General features: G+C 43.7%; 1 protein-coding gene across 3 annotated transcripts; it reads right to left on the bottom strand.

The window, feature by feature from the left end:
* Positions 1-963: 963 nt before the first annotated feature.
* sncga (synuclein, gamma a) lies at positions 964-13,201 on the bottom strand. 3 transcript variants are annotated; one of them, XM_020522324.2, is made up of 5 exons: positions 12,922-13,201; positions 9,147-9,188; positions 8,923-9,050; positions 4,326-4,421; positions 964-1,446 (listed from the first exon to the last, which is right to left on the bottom strand). In XM_020522324.2, the coding sequence occupies exons 1-5, from the start codon at positions 13,040-13,042 to the stop codon at positions 1,435-1,437; spliced, it is 399 nt and encodes a 132-aa protein (XP_020377913.1). In that variant the 5' UTR covers positions 13,043-13,201; the 3' UTR covers positions 964-1,434. The 3 variants fall into 3 exon arrangements, with proteins under 3 accessions (XP_020377913.1, XP_048472271.1, XP_048472270.1); XM_048616314.1 differs by lacking the exon at positions 12,922-13,201 and adding an exon at positions 10,053-10,174 and having other exon boundaries at positions 977-1,446; XM_048616313.1 differs by lacking the exon at positions 9,147-9,188 and having other exon boundaries at positions 977-1,446.
* Positions 13,202-13,458: the final 257 nt, after the last annotated feature.

The raw sequence follows: 13,458 nt of genomic DNA, 5'->3' as shown, positions 1-13,458 counted from the left end.
TCACTCACTTTAGCCCAGGTCCCTTGTTGATCCTGGGTCTTGGGTGAGTATATTATTGGCTGCCACTGTTCTCATTAGCATGTAATGGGCAAAGCTCCATTTTGCTGGTAGCTTTCAAAGACCCTCACCTTAACCCAGCCTGGGGGTCCATGAATCCCAGCAGACCTCCCTCACAGGGGGCAACATGGAGCTCTTGCCATTTCCGCAGTAGAGGTGGGAGTAGCGAGGGAGGGATTTGAGACCACTCTTTGTTTTTCTCTCCTGTGTCTGCTCTGGGAGTGCTGGATGGAGATATATTTCTGTCCTATACCTAACCAGGCTGCCTAGACAGGAGAGGGACAATTCATCACTAGTAAACTGAAGAGTTCAAACATTGACAAATTAAAACCACAGGAAGTAGTTGGTGCCAAAACATTGAAAGAGGCAGCTAGATATAGCACTTGGGACAAATGGGATCAAAGGTTATGGGGAGAAAGCAGGATTACGCTATTGAGTTGAATGATCAGCCATGATCTTGATGAATGGCGGAGCAGGCTCGAAGGGCCAAATGGTCTCCTCCTGCTCCTATCTTCTATATTTCTATGTATCAACATTAGCAAAGTTGAGTGATCAATAAATTGTCAGCCTCAGTGGTTAGCACTGCTGCCTCACAGCACCAGGGACCCGGGTTTGATTCCAACTTTGGGTGACTGTGTGGAGTTTGCATGTTCTCTGCATGTCTGCGTGGGTTTCCTCCCACAGTCACAAAGATGTGCAGGTTAGGGTGGATTGGCCATAGTAAATTACCCATTGTGTCCAGGGATGTGTGGCTAGGTGGATTAGCCATGGGAAATGCAGGGTTATGGGGATAGGGTAGGGATGCTCTTTGGAGGAGCCGAATGGCCTGCTTCCATACTGTAGCGATACTATGATAAATCTACATTATTAGAAATAAACTGGAGATCAATAACTATCAAGAGATGATGCAGTACCTCCATTAAAGTTTTATTTTAATTCTCATATTTGTTATAAAATCTGCACGTGTTAAATGCCAACACACAAAGCTATGCAGGCAGCATGCACTGCACTACCACAAATTACAACCATCAATGTAATTAGGTGGCCAAAAGCAGACTGTGGAGACACAAAGTGCTGTTACAAAGGTGAATGGTGACACACAGGTGACTGACTACAGGGTGAACATGATAAAATGAATAGCAGCTCAAAGTTGGTTACTTAAAGGGACTCTTGTTAAATTGGTGACCACGGTAGGTCACACAGAATGATGGTGAGGTGGTGACAGGAAACAAATAGGCTTTGGACAGTTCCCCTTCTTTACAATTAGCTATTAGAGGCTTGATGCCTGTGATCCTCGATTCTCTACGGCAACACTGGTGTGAAAGTTTAGGGGAGAGGGGAAGTGTACCCAGAATCTTCTGAAAAATCGATAGCTCTTCATTTTCCAGTCTGTAGGAAGGGGGAGAAAACAACATATTAGAATAGACCACCTTGTGGATAGACACCCTAAACCTGGTGATATATTCTGGTGTGCAACTACAGAAAAACTTGTAACAGTGGTGGTGATTTGTGAAAGGACTTCAATTCTCAGCAGCTCAGTCCATAGAATTAATTGTTTTACTGAGTGAGTTTGTCCTTTGCTTGGGACTACCTGTCCATGATATTGAGGCTGTGCGTCAATTATTGCTGGTGAGCTGTGCAGGAGGTTCAAAACCACATTCCTCAGGTGTTTACCCATAAAGTACAGCACTAATGACAACAGAATCAATCTCCCCGCTAGCAGCAAGATGATGCAAGCACTCACGGTGCCTGCATTTATAATCCAGCTGGCACTGACACACTGCCATATTACAATGGAAGTGCCAACATAGTGCCAGAAATCTGCTGTGATATTAAATCCATTAAATACAGATATAAAAACTGAAAGAGAAGTACATAAAAGGTGGAGGAACCTTGACAGGAAAGGAACAGTTAGATTTGAGGCAAACAATGGAAAGGAATTCCCACAGCAATGAGATTTACAACTAAATTGCGAAAGATTTCAGGATAAGGTCCAAGATAAAATTAACAGATGGTGGAACAAAAAGAAGTTCTCTGTGAAAAGGTAGAACAATAAAAGTTAAACATATGGAATTACAAAACTGAAAGATAATGTGTTTTTCTAATGGTGCGGTTGAATATTGGTCCATCTTCATAAAGGGAACATCAGAAACTATAGCTAATATACTCTTCCATTACATTGCCTCATCTAGTTTAAGGCAATCACTTCATCTCAGGATCCTGTATAGTGAACCTTCTCTGAAATGCCTCTAATTTAAGTCCATCTTTTCTTACAAAGTGTCCCAAAAGTATATGCAGTACTCCAGATGCAGCTTCACAAATGACCTGTTGAGCTGTAACAACACTTTCTTACTTTCACATTTCACCTCCTTTCGATAAAGGCCAACGTCCCACATGCCTTCCTAATTACTTGCTGTACCTGCATGCTGACTTTCTCTGATTCATGTACAAGGATACCCACATCCATCTGCACTGACACATTCTGCAGAATCTCTACATTTAAATAATATTCTGCTTTTCTCTGTTTTTCCTTCCAAAGTTCACAACTTCCACCTTACCTGCCAATTTTTGCCTACTCACTTATCCCATCTATAACTCTTCACAGACTCTTTGTATCTTCCTCACATCTTGGTTTCTGACCTATCCTTATATTATCAGGAAATTTAGCTACAAACCCAGTTGGTCTCTTCATCCAAGTCATTAATAACAATGGCAAATAGTTCAGTATCCAACACCTGTGATACTCCACTTGTACAGTTTGTCAATTCAATATGACTCAGATACCTGACACTACTTCCTGTTAGTCTGCCAAAGCTCTATCCAGACTAATAACCTGTGAGGCACTGTGAGCTCTTAGCTTGTGCAGTCATCTTTTATGTGGCCGCTAACTGAATTCCTTTTAGAAATCTAACAATATGACATCTACTATTTCGCCTTTATCCACCCGGCTTGTTGAATCCTCAAAGAATTCTAACAGATTTGTCAAAAACAATTTCCCTTCCACAAAACCATGTCAATTCTGCCTGACTAATATACGATTTTCTAAATATCCATAAGAAATAGGAGCAGGAGTAGACCATTCGGCCCCTCAAGCCTGCTCAGCCATTCAATAGGATCATGGCTGATCCCGTATTCCTCATGCCCACTTTCTTGCCCTTTCATCCTAATCCTCAATTCCCTGATTGATCAAGAATCTATCTCAACCTTAAATATACACAAATAGTCTGCATCCAAAGCTCAGTGGCAAGGATGACTTAAGATTGATTCCCTGATAGATAAATTGATCAAGAATCTATCTATCTATCTCAACCATAAATATACACAGGAAGTCTGCTCCCACAGCTCTCTGTGGCAAGGATGACTTGCTACCACCACCTCAATAATGGATTCTAGCAATTTCATAACAGATATTAGAATAACCAGCCTAGAGATTCCTGCTTTAGCTTTCCTTCCTTAATTGAACAGTGGTGTTACATTTGTATTTGTCCGATCTAGTGGGACTTTTCCAGAATCTAGAGAATTCTAGAAGATGACAATCAATACATCTGTTACCTCTGCAACTTCCTCCTTTACGTCCCTAGGAAACAAGTCATCAGTCCCATTAGTATTTTTGTGCGTTTTCTCTCATAATTGTAACTGTTTTAAATTCCTCACTCCTTTTTGTCCCCTGCTTTCCTTTTACCAGAGAATGCTTTTTGTGTCTTTGACTGTGAAGACTGATCAAAATACTTCTCAAAGTCTACTCCATTTCCTTGTTAACCATAATTACTCCCTAAGAAAGCAATGTTCAAATTAGCTACTCTTATTTTTTAGATGCTGCTATTAATCTTCACAGTATTCTACATCTTTCTTTTAATTTGAAAGCATCCTTAACGCTCTTAGTAAACCTCAAATGGCGCACTCTTCTCAGAAGTTTGTGGAACTTAATGGCTTTTGGGGTTGATAATGTGGAGTAATTTCCGGTTTTATTTCATGGAATATTCTATTGTCAAATGCTTCTGTTAAATATCACCTTGTAACACCCTCTCCAGTCTGGACACCCCAACATGCAATATTTACCATTTTTACCTGGATTTCCACAATAGTGTAAAAATCTATCCATGACCTAAGAAAGGGGAGAGTTCACAAGTCAGTACATAAGGGATGGACTGCATGGAGTAAAGGGTTGTGTTGTGGAAGCACTGAAAGGAAAAATCACATGTTTAGGGATTGCAGAAAGGACAGAAAGGAAAGGGTGATTCAAGACTTCCTTGGAGACCTTACTCTACCTCTTCAGTGGCCTCTGTAGCTTCCACCAGTTGCTCCTCTAGGGTCTGTTCTCCCTCAGCCACCGGTTGAGCAGGAATTTCTTGACCAAATTCATCCTGGCAAGACAGAACCATACAAGTTGTTGTCAGCCTCCTATTGCAGGAAAGGAAAGTAGCTTTGCATGCACTCACCTGGCAATCTCCTTTAAGCCAAGATCTTATATTGTGATAGAAAGATGAGAAACTTCATTATTTCTAATGACTGTTATGATATCCATAGGGGGAACACATGAATCATCTTAAACTAGACCACAGTGGGCGGCACAGTGGTTAGTACTACTGCCTCACAGCGCCAGGGCCATGGGTTCAATTCCACCCTCAGGTGACTGTCTGTGTGGAGCTTGCACAGTGTCTACGTGTTTCCTTCCACAGTCCAAAGATGTGCAGCATAGGTGGATTAACCATGGGAGTATGCAGGGTTACAGGGACAGGGTAGGGGGTTGGGTCTGGGTGGGGTGCTCTTCAGAGGGTTGGTGTGGACTCAATGGGCTGAATGGCCTGCTTCCACACTGTAGGGGTTCTATGTTTCTATTAAATTTATAATTGAGAAGGACTCATGAGAATGGGATGATTCCATATCAGTGTACTTCTGGAAAGGAAATGAGAGGTACAGAGGATTGTCGATTGCTGTTATACCTAGCAATGGGTTTGAATCAGTTTCAAAGCAAGTTCTCTCTGCTCAGTGACCTATCAATATTCTTCCACTGACCAAAACCACCAGAATTAAATTAAGTCGTCATCCATTCTAGCCATGTTTAAAGGGCTTTGCCATTTGAAATACGGCTGCCACATTTGCTACAAGCAATGGCAAATGCCATTTTGAAATAATGAATTGCTGTATCTGAGTTGCTCTAAAAGATGTACATAAATGCAAGTTCTCAGTTCTTCCTTGACAAAGAAATGAGGTTATACATTCTTAACCCATGTACTAGTCTCCCTTTATCCACCCTGCTTGTTGCATCCTGAAAGAATTCTAATAGATTTGTCGAAAACAATTTCCCTTTCACAAAACTATGTTAACTCTGTCTGATTAATATAGGATTTTCTAAATGTCCACAAGACCATAAGAAATGAGAGTAGGAGTAGGCCATTCAGCCCCTTAAGCCTGTTCAACCATTCATAGGATCATGGCTGATCAGATATTCTTCATGTCCACTTTCTTGCCCTTTCACCATAGCCCTTGATTCCCTGATAGATAGATTCTTGATCAATCTATCTATCTCAACCATAAATATACACAGGAAGTCTGCTCCCACAGCTCTCTGTGGCAAGGATGACTTGCTACCACCACTTTAATAATGGATTCTAGCATGGGGCCTCTATTTACAATTTTGCTGAGAAGGGACCAGAGGGAACTTTGGTGCAATGAGGCCATACTCTCTCTGATTGGGGCTGTACAATATTGCTAATACAGAATTACGAGGGCTCTGCTTTATGGCTAAACTGTAGCTGATTTTGTGAACACATGATGCCAGTTTGAGTTTCCTACCCCTGACCCCAACCTCTGCATTGCTCTGCAGCAAATCAAACAGATAAAGTACACAGTTCCAACATTCACCAAAGTCCCAGTCACCCCGTAGTTCTGGCTCTGCTCACACCTGAAGCTACTTTCTGGGTAAAACTGGTTGGAGCTGAAGGTTAACAGAAGCTCATTACAAGACGGCAAGTTCTTAGCCAATGTTGCAAAACAAAAAGAAAATCAACTCTAAGCTGAAGCTCAAGAGGTTTTCCACAGAGCTGTTTGGTGATTTTGCATGCGGTTATCTTAATACAGGTTGTTGTTATGGTTAGATACCCACTTTCCACTCCCACTGATTGTAACCAGTTCCAGTATTCATCTCAGACTCCTATCGCAGGTAGAGAAGCTTACAGTTCTGATGTTCAAAAAGAAGAAAGACATTTATATAGTGACTTGCATGTTCCCAAAACTGTCCCACAATGCCTTACAGTTAATGAACTGCTTTTGAAGTGAACCCACTGCTGCAATGGAAACAGGAAGCCAATTTGTTCACAGTAAGGTCCAAAGATCAGAAAATTTCTATCAGTTAAACAATGAACTTTACCGGAGGACACTGTGATTAAATGGTTTTTTATTCTTTGAATAGTGTCACCCCTTCCTGACAAGGAGCCTCCCTTTAATCTCTCACCTGAAAACTGTCACTTATCTTGCAGGCTGTGAGACACATTCGACTTGGATTCCGTGTTCAGGTCTGTGAAGTGGGGACTTCAACCCACAACCTTCTAAATCAGAAGTTAGGATTCTAACTAGTCCCTGTACCCGGAATGATACACCCCAGAATCTGATATCTGAGGATATGGCGAATTAACTGAGCTGGCCTGGTCCCTGATCAGCATTGATTCTGCTTTTTACCGCGAAAGCCCAGAGCTCGCTTTGATTGTAACAGTAAGAGAACTAGGTGTGACATTTTAGGAATGAGGGACTGTCGAAGGTTCAGCACCAAACCCAGGGAAACTGCTCGGAGTTCTGCAGCTCAGCCTCATGTGACCAAGTTGGATGTGGGCTATTTTAAGAACTGTTTGCGTCAGTAATTCCGGTGCTTGGATTAACGCGTTCAGACTGCAGACATCAAAAGCAGAACATTTCACTCGCCACCCCTGCTTTAGAGATCAGATCTTATTTCAGCAAAAGCACGGGACAGGCTGGCAGGACGATGTACTCGGAGGGGAGGGGAAAGCAGGCCGATGCACCCCTCCCACATGACTACGGTATCTGCATTGCAGTAAACTTCTCCAAAAGTGTCACACCCGCAGAATGGGAGTGTGCTGAATAATGCAGAGCCTTGTCAAGGACATCTCGAGGAGAGAGCAACAGCGGCCCTGGATGAGGGTTCGAAAGCAGCAAGATTGACCCTCAACCGAATTACATCCGCTGGCTGAATTAAACACCGTACCAGCACCCCATCATCTCTCTGCCACCAACAACCACCTCAGACATAAAGCAGAATAAACAAAAACGGAAACTGCTGGAAGAGCTCAGTGGAGAGAATTCAGAGTTAACGTTTGGGTTCCAGTGACCCTTCTTCAGAACAGCAGGATAAAGTCTGTTTGTGTATGTGCAATCTTAATTTGACATATTCCCAACTATAAAATAACATCTGTCATTCTGCAAGCAATAAACAATCACTAACACTGTGGGGCTTAGGCCCAGACTGGAGTCAAGTTGCCTTGGGATGGTGGCAAACCACAATCTTCTTGGCTAGTGTCTCATTCTTAGGGTTGGTGTATTGTCCAGTTGTACACTTGTGTGTGAATAAAGGAGCCACTGTCTAGATTAAGCTGCCACGTTACAGACTGGCATTGAGCAATGCTGTCTCTGCCAGTGTTTCATGCAGCATCCACTAAATGATCTGCTGCCAATCAAACACTATTCAACACAAACTCAGGGGGACCAGGAAAAAGGCATATTCATTTTCTTTTGTAATTTGACAATTTCCAATTCCTCTCCCTCCTGAACCTTCCTTCAAGTCAATGCCTGGTCTTTTACAGTGACAACTGGGAATTGGTTCTCATATTTAATTATAGTGAGAGAGAGAAGGTGATACATTCCTCCAATCCAAAACTAACCCTATTGTGACCAGGTTCAGAGCCTGATTGAGGGACCTATCATTGGGAATGAATTACTTCTCTCCCCTTGCTGCTGACACTCCTTCTCCAGCCTTTCAGTACCCTCTGTCATTCCCCTGTGTCTGGGTCCCACCTCAGCCTGAGGCTTTGAGTGTAGCACCAGGCACAGCCAGTGATGGCGGAGAGTGTAGAACAGCTGCTGGCCTCTGACTGGCCAGTGGGTGTTGGTGGGCAGGGGTACCAACCTCAGGGTCCTGAGTCACAGCAGAGGGCACGCAGCTGATCTCTTAAGTGCCTGATGGCCCCATGCCATTCTGAAAAGAGGTGATATGGAGTCTCGCCAGCTCTCTAAACAGTTTCTGACATTCCTCCTTCAATCTCTACAGGATTCTACCTCTGTGATTTAAATTGTTTATAATTGATCGAGCAATTTAACAGCCTCAATAATTAGTACTGTACCTGCACAATTTAATCAGGACAGACAAGAAGATTAGTTCTTATACTTAATATCAGAAATATATTGGTATCTTCAAAATTTCACTCCACCAACATTCTGCAGTGATAGTTGATTGCTCTAGTAGAAACCTTCACAAAAGATGATTTTGTGAATTCACTAATGGTAATGATTTGGAAAATCAGTGTTGCCAGTATATCTATCCCTGAGCCACACTCACTCAAATGGTCATCTCACCAGGGCTAAGATAAAATTTGAGGATTTATTGAATCAGTAGAAAGATCAGCTAAAGGTAGCAGATAGCATCAACAAATAAATGGTCTTAAAGGCTACCTACACTGCCCCAGCTTCCTCTCATTTTGCCTTATGTTCTCTTGCTACAGACTCACTGACCAATTTAGGGGAAGACGGTGACATGGTGCTAATGTCACTGAACCTGTAGTCAGGAGGACCAAGCTGCACAGAATATGACAAAGCAGTCAAGTTTTTATAACCCGTATGAACAATGCTCATTCTCACCAAATGAACAACCCCACTGGCCGCTGCCACATTCTCCACGCCTTCCACCGTTTTGTTAGCCACTGTGTTGACTCCGGCCACCATGGCCCCTCCAACCACATGTGCCTGCTCCTTGGTTTTCTCAGCCACTGCCAATGAAATGAGAGAGAATTCTTAACATCACGGCTTGAGGGTCTAGGGCAGGGAAATGGCTGTTCCAGTGACCTCCACTTGTTATCTGTTACCTGTGTTCACACTTTGTACAACTCCTTCCTTCGTTTTGGTGCCTGGTTGGGAAGATGAAAAGAAAAGTTACAATGGTGCAGCTGAAAAACGTGTTGGGGAATGGGACAGCACCTCCTGTGTCCCATGGAGTTGCCACATATTTTGAAATGGTCCTATATTATTCCAATTTGTTCCCCACGGTCTGGCTAAGGTGTTCCCTTCTAACAAGGGGCATAATTGTCTAGTGATTCTATTATTCTATGAGCAAAAGCAAAGACTTCACACAGGGCCATAGACCCTCCTGCCACTCCAACCCTCACTTTGGCAGAATATCTCACCTCCAAGAGCTGCCAGCTCAGCAGAGGGCCATTTGATTTTTCTTTCTAACAGTGCTACCAGGAGCAGTGGCCACTGATGGTACTGCAGCCAAATTGGCAGCAGTGGCTGGAACATAGGTGGAGGTGGGGGCTTGTTAGAATAGGTCAGCATCCTGGGGAGTGTGATTGAGATGCAAAGTGGTAGGGGTGACATTGGGTGAGGGGGAGGGGGCATAATCAGGCCTGATGAGAGGGGACTCAGCCACCCGAGCTTGTATTCAGGCTACCAGGTCCTTGTCATCTGCCATGGGCACACACTGCCACTGGTAAAATACCACAGAGGTGGTGAGAAAAAGCTTTAGGTGATCATTAATTACTCACTTAAGGGCATCCATATTGATTGGAGGGTGGGCAGCCTATCTGTTGCTGCTAATACACTGGTGGAGGTGAATAAGCAGCAGATACAGAGACCCCACCTTAGTTTTTTGCCCTTGCCCCAACTGCCAGCCTAGTCCCAGGGGCCAGTATAAACTTATAACCAAACAGTATCCCCTTGAATGATGCACCAAAAGATTAGCCACGATTTAACTGAAGGACTTCAAGACAAACCAATCCTGCATTGACTCGATACTGAAGCATGCATCTTCAAACAGGTCTGCATCTCTTTAACAACAAAGAGGAGCGACAGTTCTGTAACTCAGGCCCTAAACTGTTCCTCTGGCTAGCATCACACATCCAGAATCAAAGTATTTCCATTGGTTTGTACCGCCTGATGCTTTTATTCTGAAGCGCTAAGGCGTCATGACATCATTTCACCACTAGACGGGGTGCTAGTTGAGGTCACATGACGCACTGGATGGCTACATTGATTTTGAGTGTGTTAAATAGGAACTGCCCCTTGTTATAATAACCTGGAAATCCCTTTCCTAATGAGATGGACTTTTGTGGATTTTATTTTACTTGTGATGATGCTATTTCTGCTGCACAGATCTCTGAGTGCCGAAGCACTGAAGAAACTTGAAGTAGTGATAGAACACTTCTTTTCTGAATCGTGTCCAAGAGCTTGGCTGGCACATGGCGATATCTAGCCTTGCTGGGGGCACATCCCCACTCCTCTATGGGGTGTCAAAGTCACCATCCCATTCCTGCTTCGGGAAAATGCATTATGCAATGACGAAAGGTCATTAACCTGAAAATTTAACTTAATTTTTCTCTCAACAGCTGCCATCTGATCTCTGGTGTTACCGTGGCTTTATTTGCTCTTATGCCAGCAACCACAGCATTTTGTGGAATGAAAGTTTTTCAAATAGTTTCTAAAAATAATTTTTTAGAAGTTGAATATTAAAACTGCATTAATATTTCAGTAGGTTTGTTAATGTAGTATTACGCATATTACACACTGGGTGAGAATGTAAATTCGCAGAACTAGCTAGACCGAAGGACAGCTTCTCTGGAGCTGTCCGGATGCCAAGGGTTAAAACAGTTAGTCACGTGAGGTAATATGTGACTATGCAATAGTTACTCGCATCACTGCTGGTCTGGGACATGGTAGCATAGACCATGAGCAGGATATGAGAGCTTCAACACCACACCGAGATGTGAATTAACCTCAATTAATCTACAGGCTGAATCAGGAATGTCTTGTCTCTAACTCAAGATCATGGTGCATTTAATTATAGCCATCCCGTGTTTACTGATCGGCCCTGATTCTCTGTCCTGCACCAATTTATTCTAAAGTCCCAATCCTTTATATTCAAATCGTCTTTGTTGTCTCAGCCCTCTGTCTCTTTGCAAACTCTAGACCCCTGAAAAAGAATTCTCTGCCTCGCTAATTCTGCCCTCTGGGGAAATCAGATGTCCTGTGTAATGAAGCAGTTTTTATTCTTTAACCTGTATAAAGTCATTGTGTTGCTGCTTTAGTCTTGATGCTGATTTCTTCCCAGGGTTTAATGACGATTGACAGTGTGGGGAAACTCTCCTTCTGAGAGAGAGTTTGAATGGAAATAGTACACAGCAGTATAGGTATGATATAGCCAGGACTGAACATCAGCCGCCCCTCCTAGCTCCAGAACTGGCTCGTTACAGCACCAAGATCATTCCTTCATCATGCACAGGGTGTTCACAGCATCCTTCCCTTAAATCTCTTCCCTGCTATTTCAAAGAATCGGTTTAAACAAAATTAGCACTGGCAGCTCCCAATCGTAATAAAAGTCGAATGTTCAAGGCAAACCTATCAAAATTATATTACGATATCGTGTTTTTTTTTCTGGGGGAGGGTGTGGTCTACTTCCTGGTAGTGACAAGGTCAGCTGCTGTCACATCAGTGACAAAGACACTCCCGGCATACTTGCTTGTGAGGGTGTAAACCAGAGGCTGGATGCACCTCCCACTCAGGCAGGGACCCCTGGTGCATGGTATGGTCCACGTCAGCAGAGCTGGACAGTGGACACTGAGTGCTGCAATGGTGGGTCATCAGAATCTTCTGGGGGAAAAAAACCCAGCCAGAATTCAGTCATTCTGAGTGCTCCTGGTCGTAGGTCATACCAGGGCTCTGGAGATGAAGATTTTGAGCACTTTTACAAAGTCAGGGCAGGCGGCCCGCCTCTGTTTCCTCCTCTATGCTGAATATAAAGCTGTGATGTTCTTTAATTGTGGGCAACAGAAATCCCATTCTCCCTTAAAATCCCCATCTTTTTACTATATCCCTCCCTGGGGCAAAGCCTACAGAGAATTCCTATCTGCCCCCGGCTTAATCTAATTCCAGTGAACATTTCAAAATGCGAGAGACATCTGGAAGTTTCACCAACAATACTCTCACTCTTGGTCCTGAAGGCAATTTATTACAATGATTTTTTTCTCCCTTTTAACACTGTACTGTCGTCACGGCCACAGTACTCACTTGTATACCACAGCACCTCCCCGTGAAGCTCAGCTCCAGCACCGCCACTGCACCATTCCGGACTACAGGACCTGGAGCATCCCAGAAAACAGAACGGAGATTTTGCACCAATGCATTTAAAGCGAGGGGAAATCTGGTCATATTGTCCTAAGGGAGCTGGTGTCAGTGTTTCCTCAGCGGGAAGATACAGCAGCCCCTGTGCACCATAACTTGACAGGAGGTAAAGACAACCTGGAAAAGGTTTAGTGCACTTGAGAAAGTAAAATGCACCATTCACACTCTGCAGAACTTGTTGGGGAGGGGGAGCTTTTCCTTTCTTTCGATAAGTTGAACATCACCTTTCAGAAATGTTGAAAAGCAGTTCTAGCCTAACCATTTTAATTGAGCTGTTCCCTTGTTCCTTCTAAACTTTGCTTCATTGATTCAATTTGTTGTCACCTCCCACAGACCTGCAAAATAAAATTCCTCTTTCCTCCCGCTTTAAAAGAAAAATAAAACCTCCCGCAGGAAAAAATAAAGTACCCCGGAAAAGTCCGTCTCTGTGTAATATGTTAAGCTGCAGCTTGTGTGCCTCCTTACCCACATACATCACTCCTTCTTTCGTCCTCTCTGCAGCATCCTGAACGCCCTGCTTGGTTTTCTCTGCTGCAGCCACCACTCCCTCCTTAGCAAACGAGAAACCTTTCTTCAGAACGTCCATGGTGGGTATATTGAGCTGTTTGTTAGCTGTGTAAGTGCCGTTTCTGCTGAGAGTGCTTCTCAGCTCACACTAAGCTGCAGCAGCTCCTCAGCACCAACTCGAGTAGCTTGCTGTTGCTGCAGCCCTCTCCCTCCCTCTGGGTGTCCCTGCACTGTGTGATGAAGCTCCCAGCCTTTGCCAGCCCTATTTATGAGGTTCCTTGTCAATGGTGCACGCAGAGCCTACGAATATCCTTTGCTGCAATATTAATGACATTGATCCGGGAGGGAGACCGATGGACTGGATGTCCTTTTTGTACGGGGTCCAGGGAACCAAAAGCATTGGCTGTTAGATCTCTGCAGCTGAGAGCTGCAAAGGAACGGAATTCTGCCATCATTTTCCAGTACTGCAGAGTACCACTGCTGGAGCCCCAGTCA

The sequence above is a fragment of the Rhincodon typus genome, chromosome 34 (genome assembly GCF_021869965.1).
Source record: "Rhincodon typus isolate 14 chromosome 34, sRhiTyp1.1, whole genome shotgun sequence".
In the NCBI taxonomy this organism is placed as follows: Eukaryota; Metazoa; Chordata; class Chondrichthyes; order Orectolobiformes; family Rhincodontidae; genus Rhincodon; species Rhincodon typus.
The sequence above is the reverse complement of the archived record's forward strand: the minus strand, read 5'-3'. Positions and strand labels throughout refer to the sequence as shown.

Coding starts and splice junctions, on each gene's coding strand:
- sncga (XM_020522324.2), bottom strand. CDS start 13,042: ATGGACGTTCTGAAGAAAGGTTTCTCGTTTGCTAAGGAGGGAGTGGTG. Junction 9,189..12,921: donor AGAAGGAGTGATGTATGTGG/GTAAGGAGGCAC, acceptor CTTCCCAACCAG/GCACCAAAACGAAGGAAGGA. Junction 9,051..9,146: donor TGTACAAAGTGTGAACACAG/GTAACAGATAAC, acceptor TTTCATTGGCAG/TGGCTGAGAAAACCAAGGAG.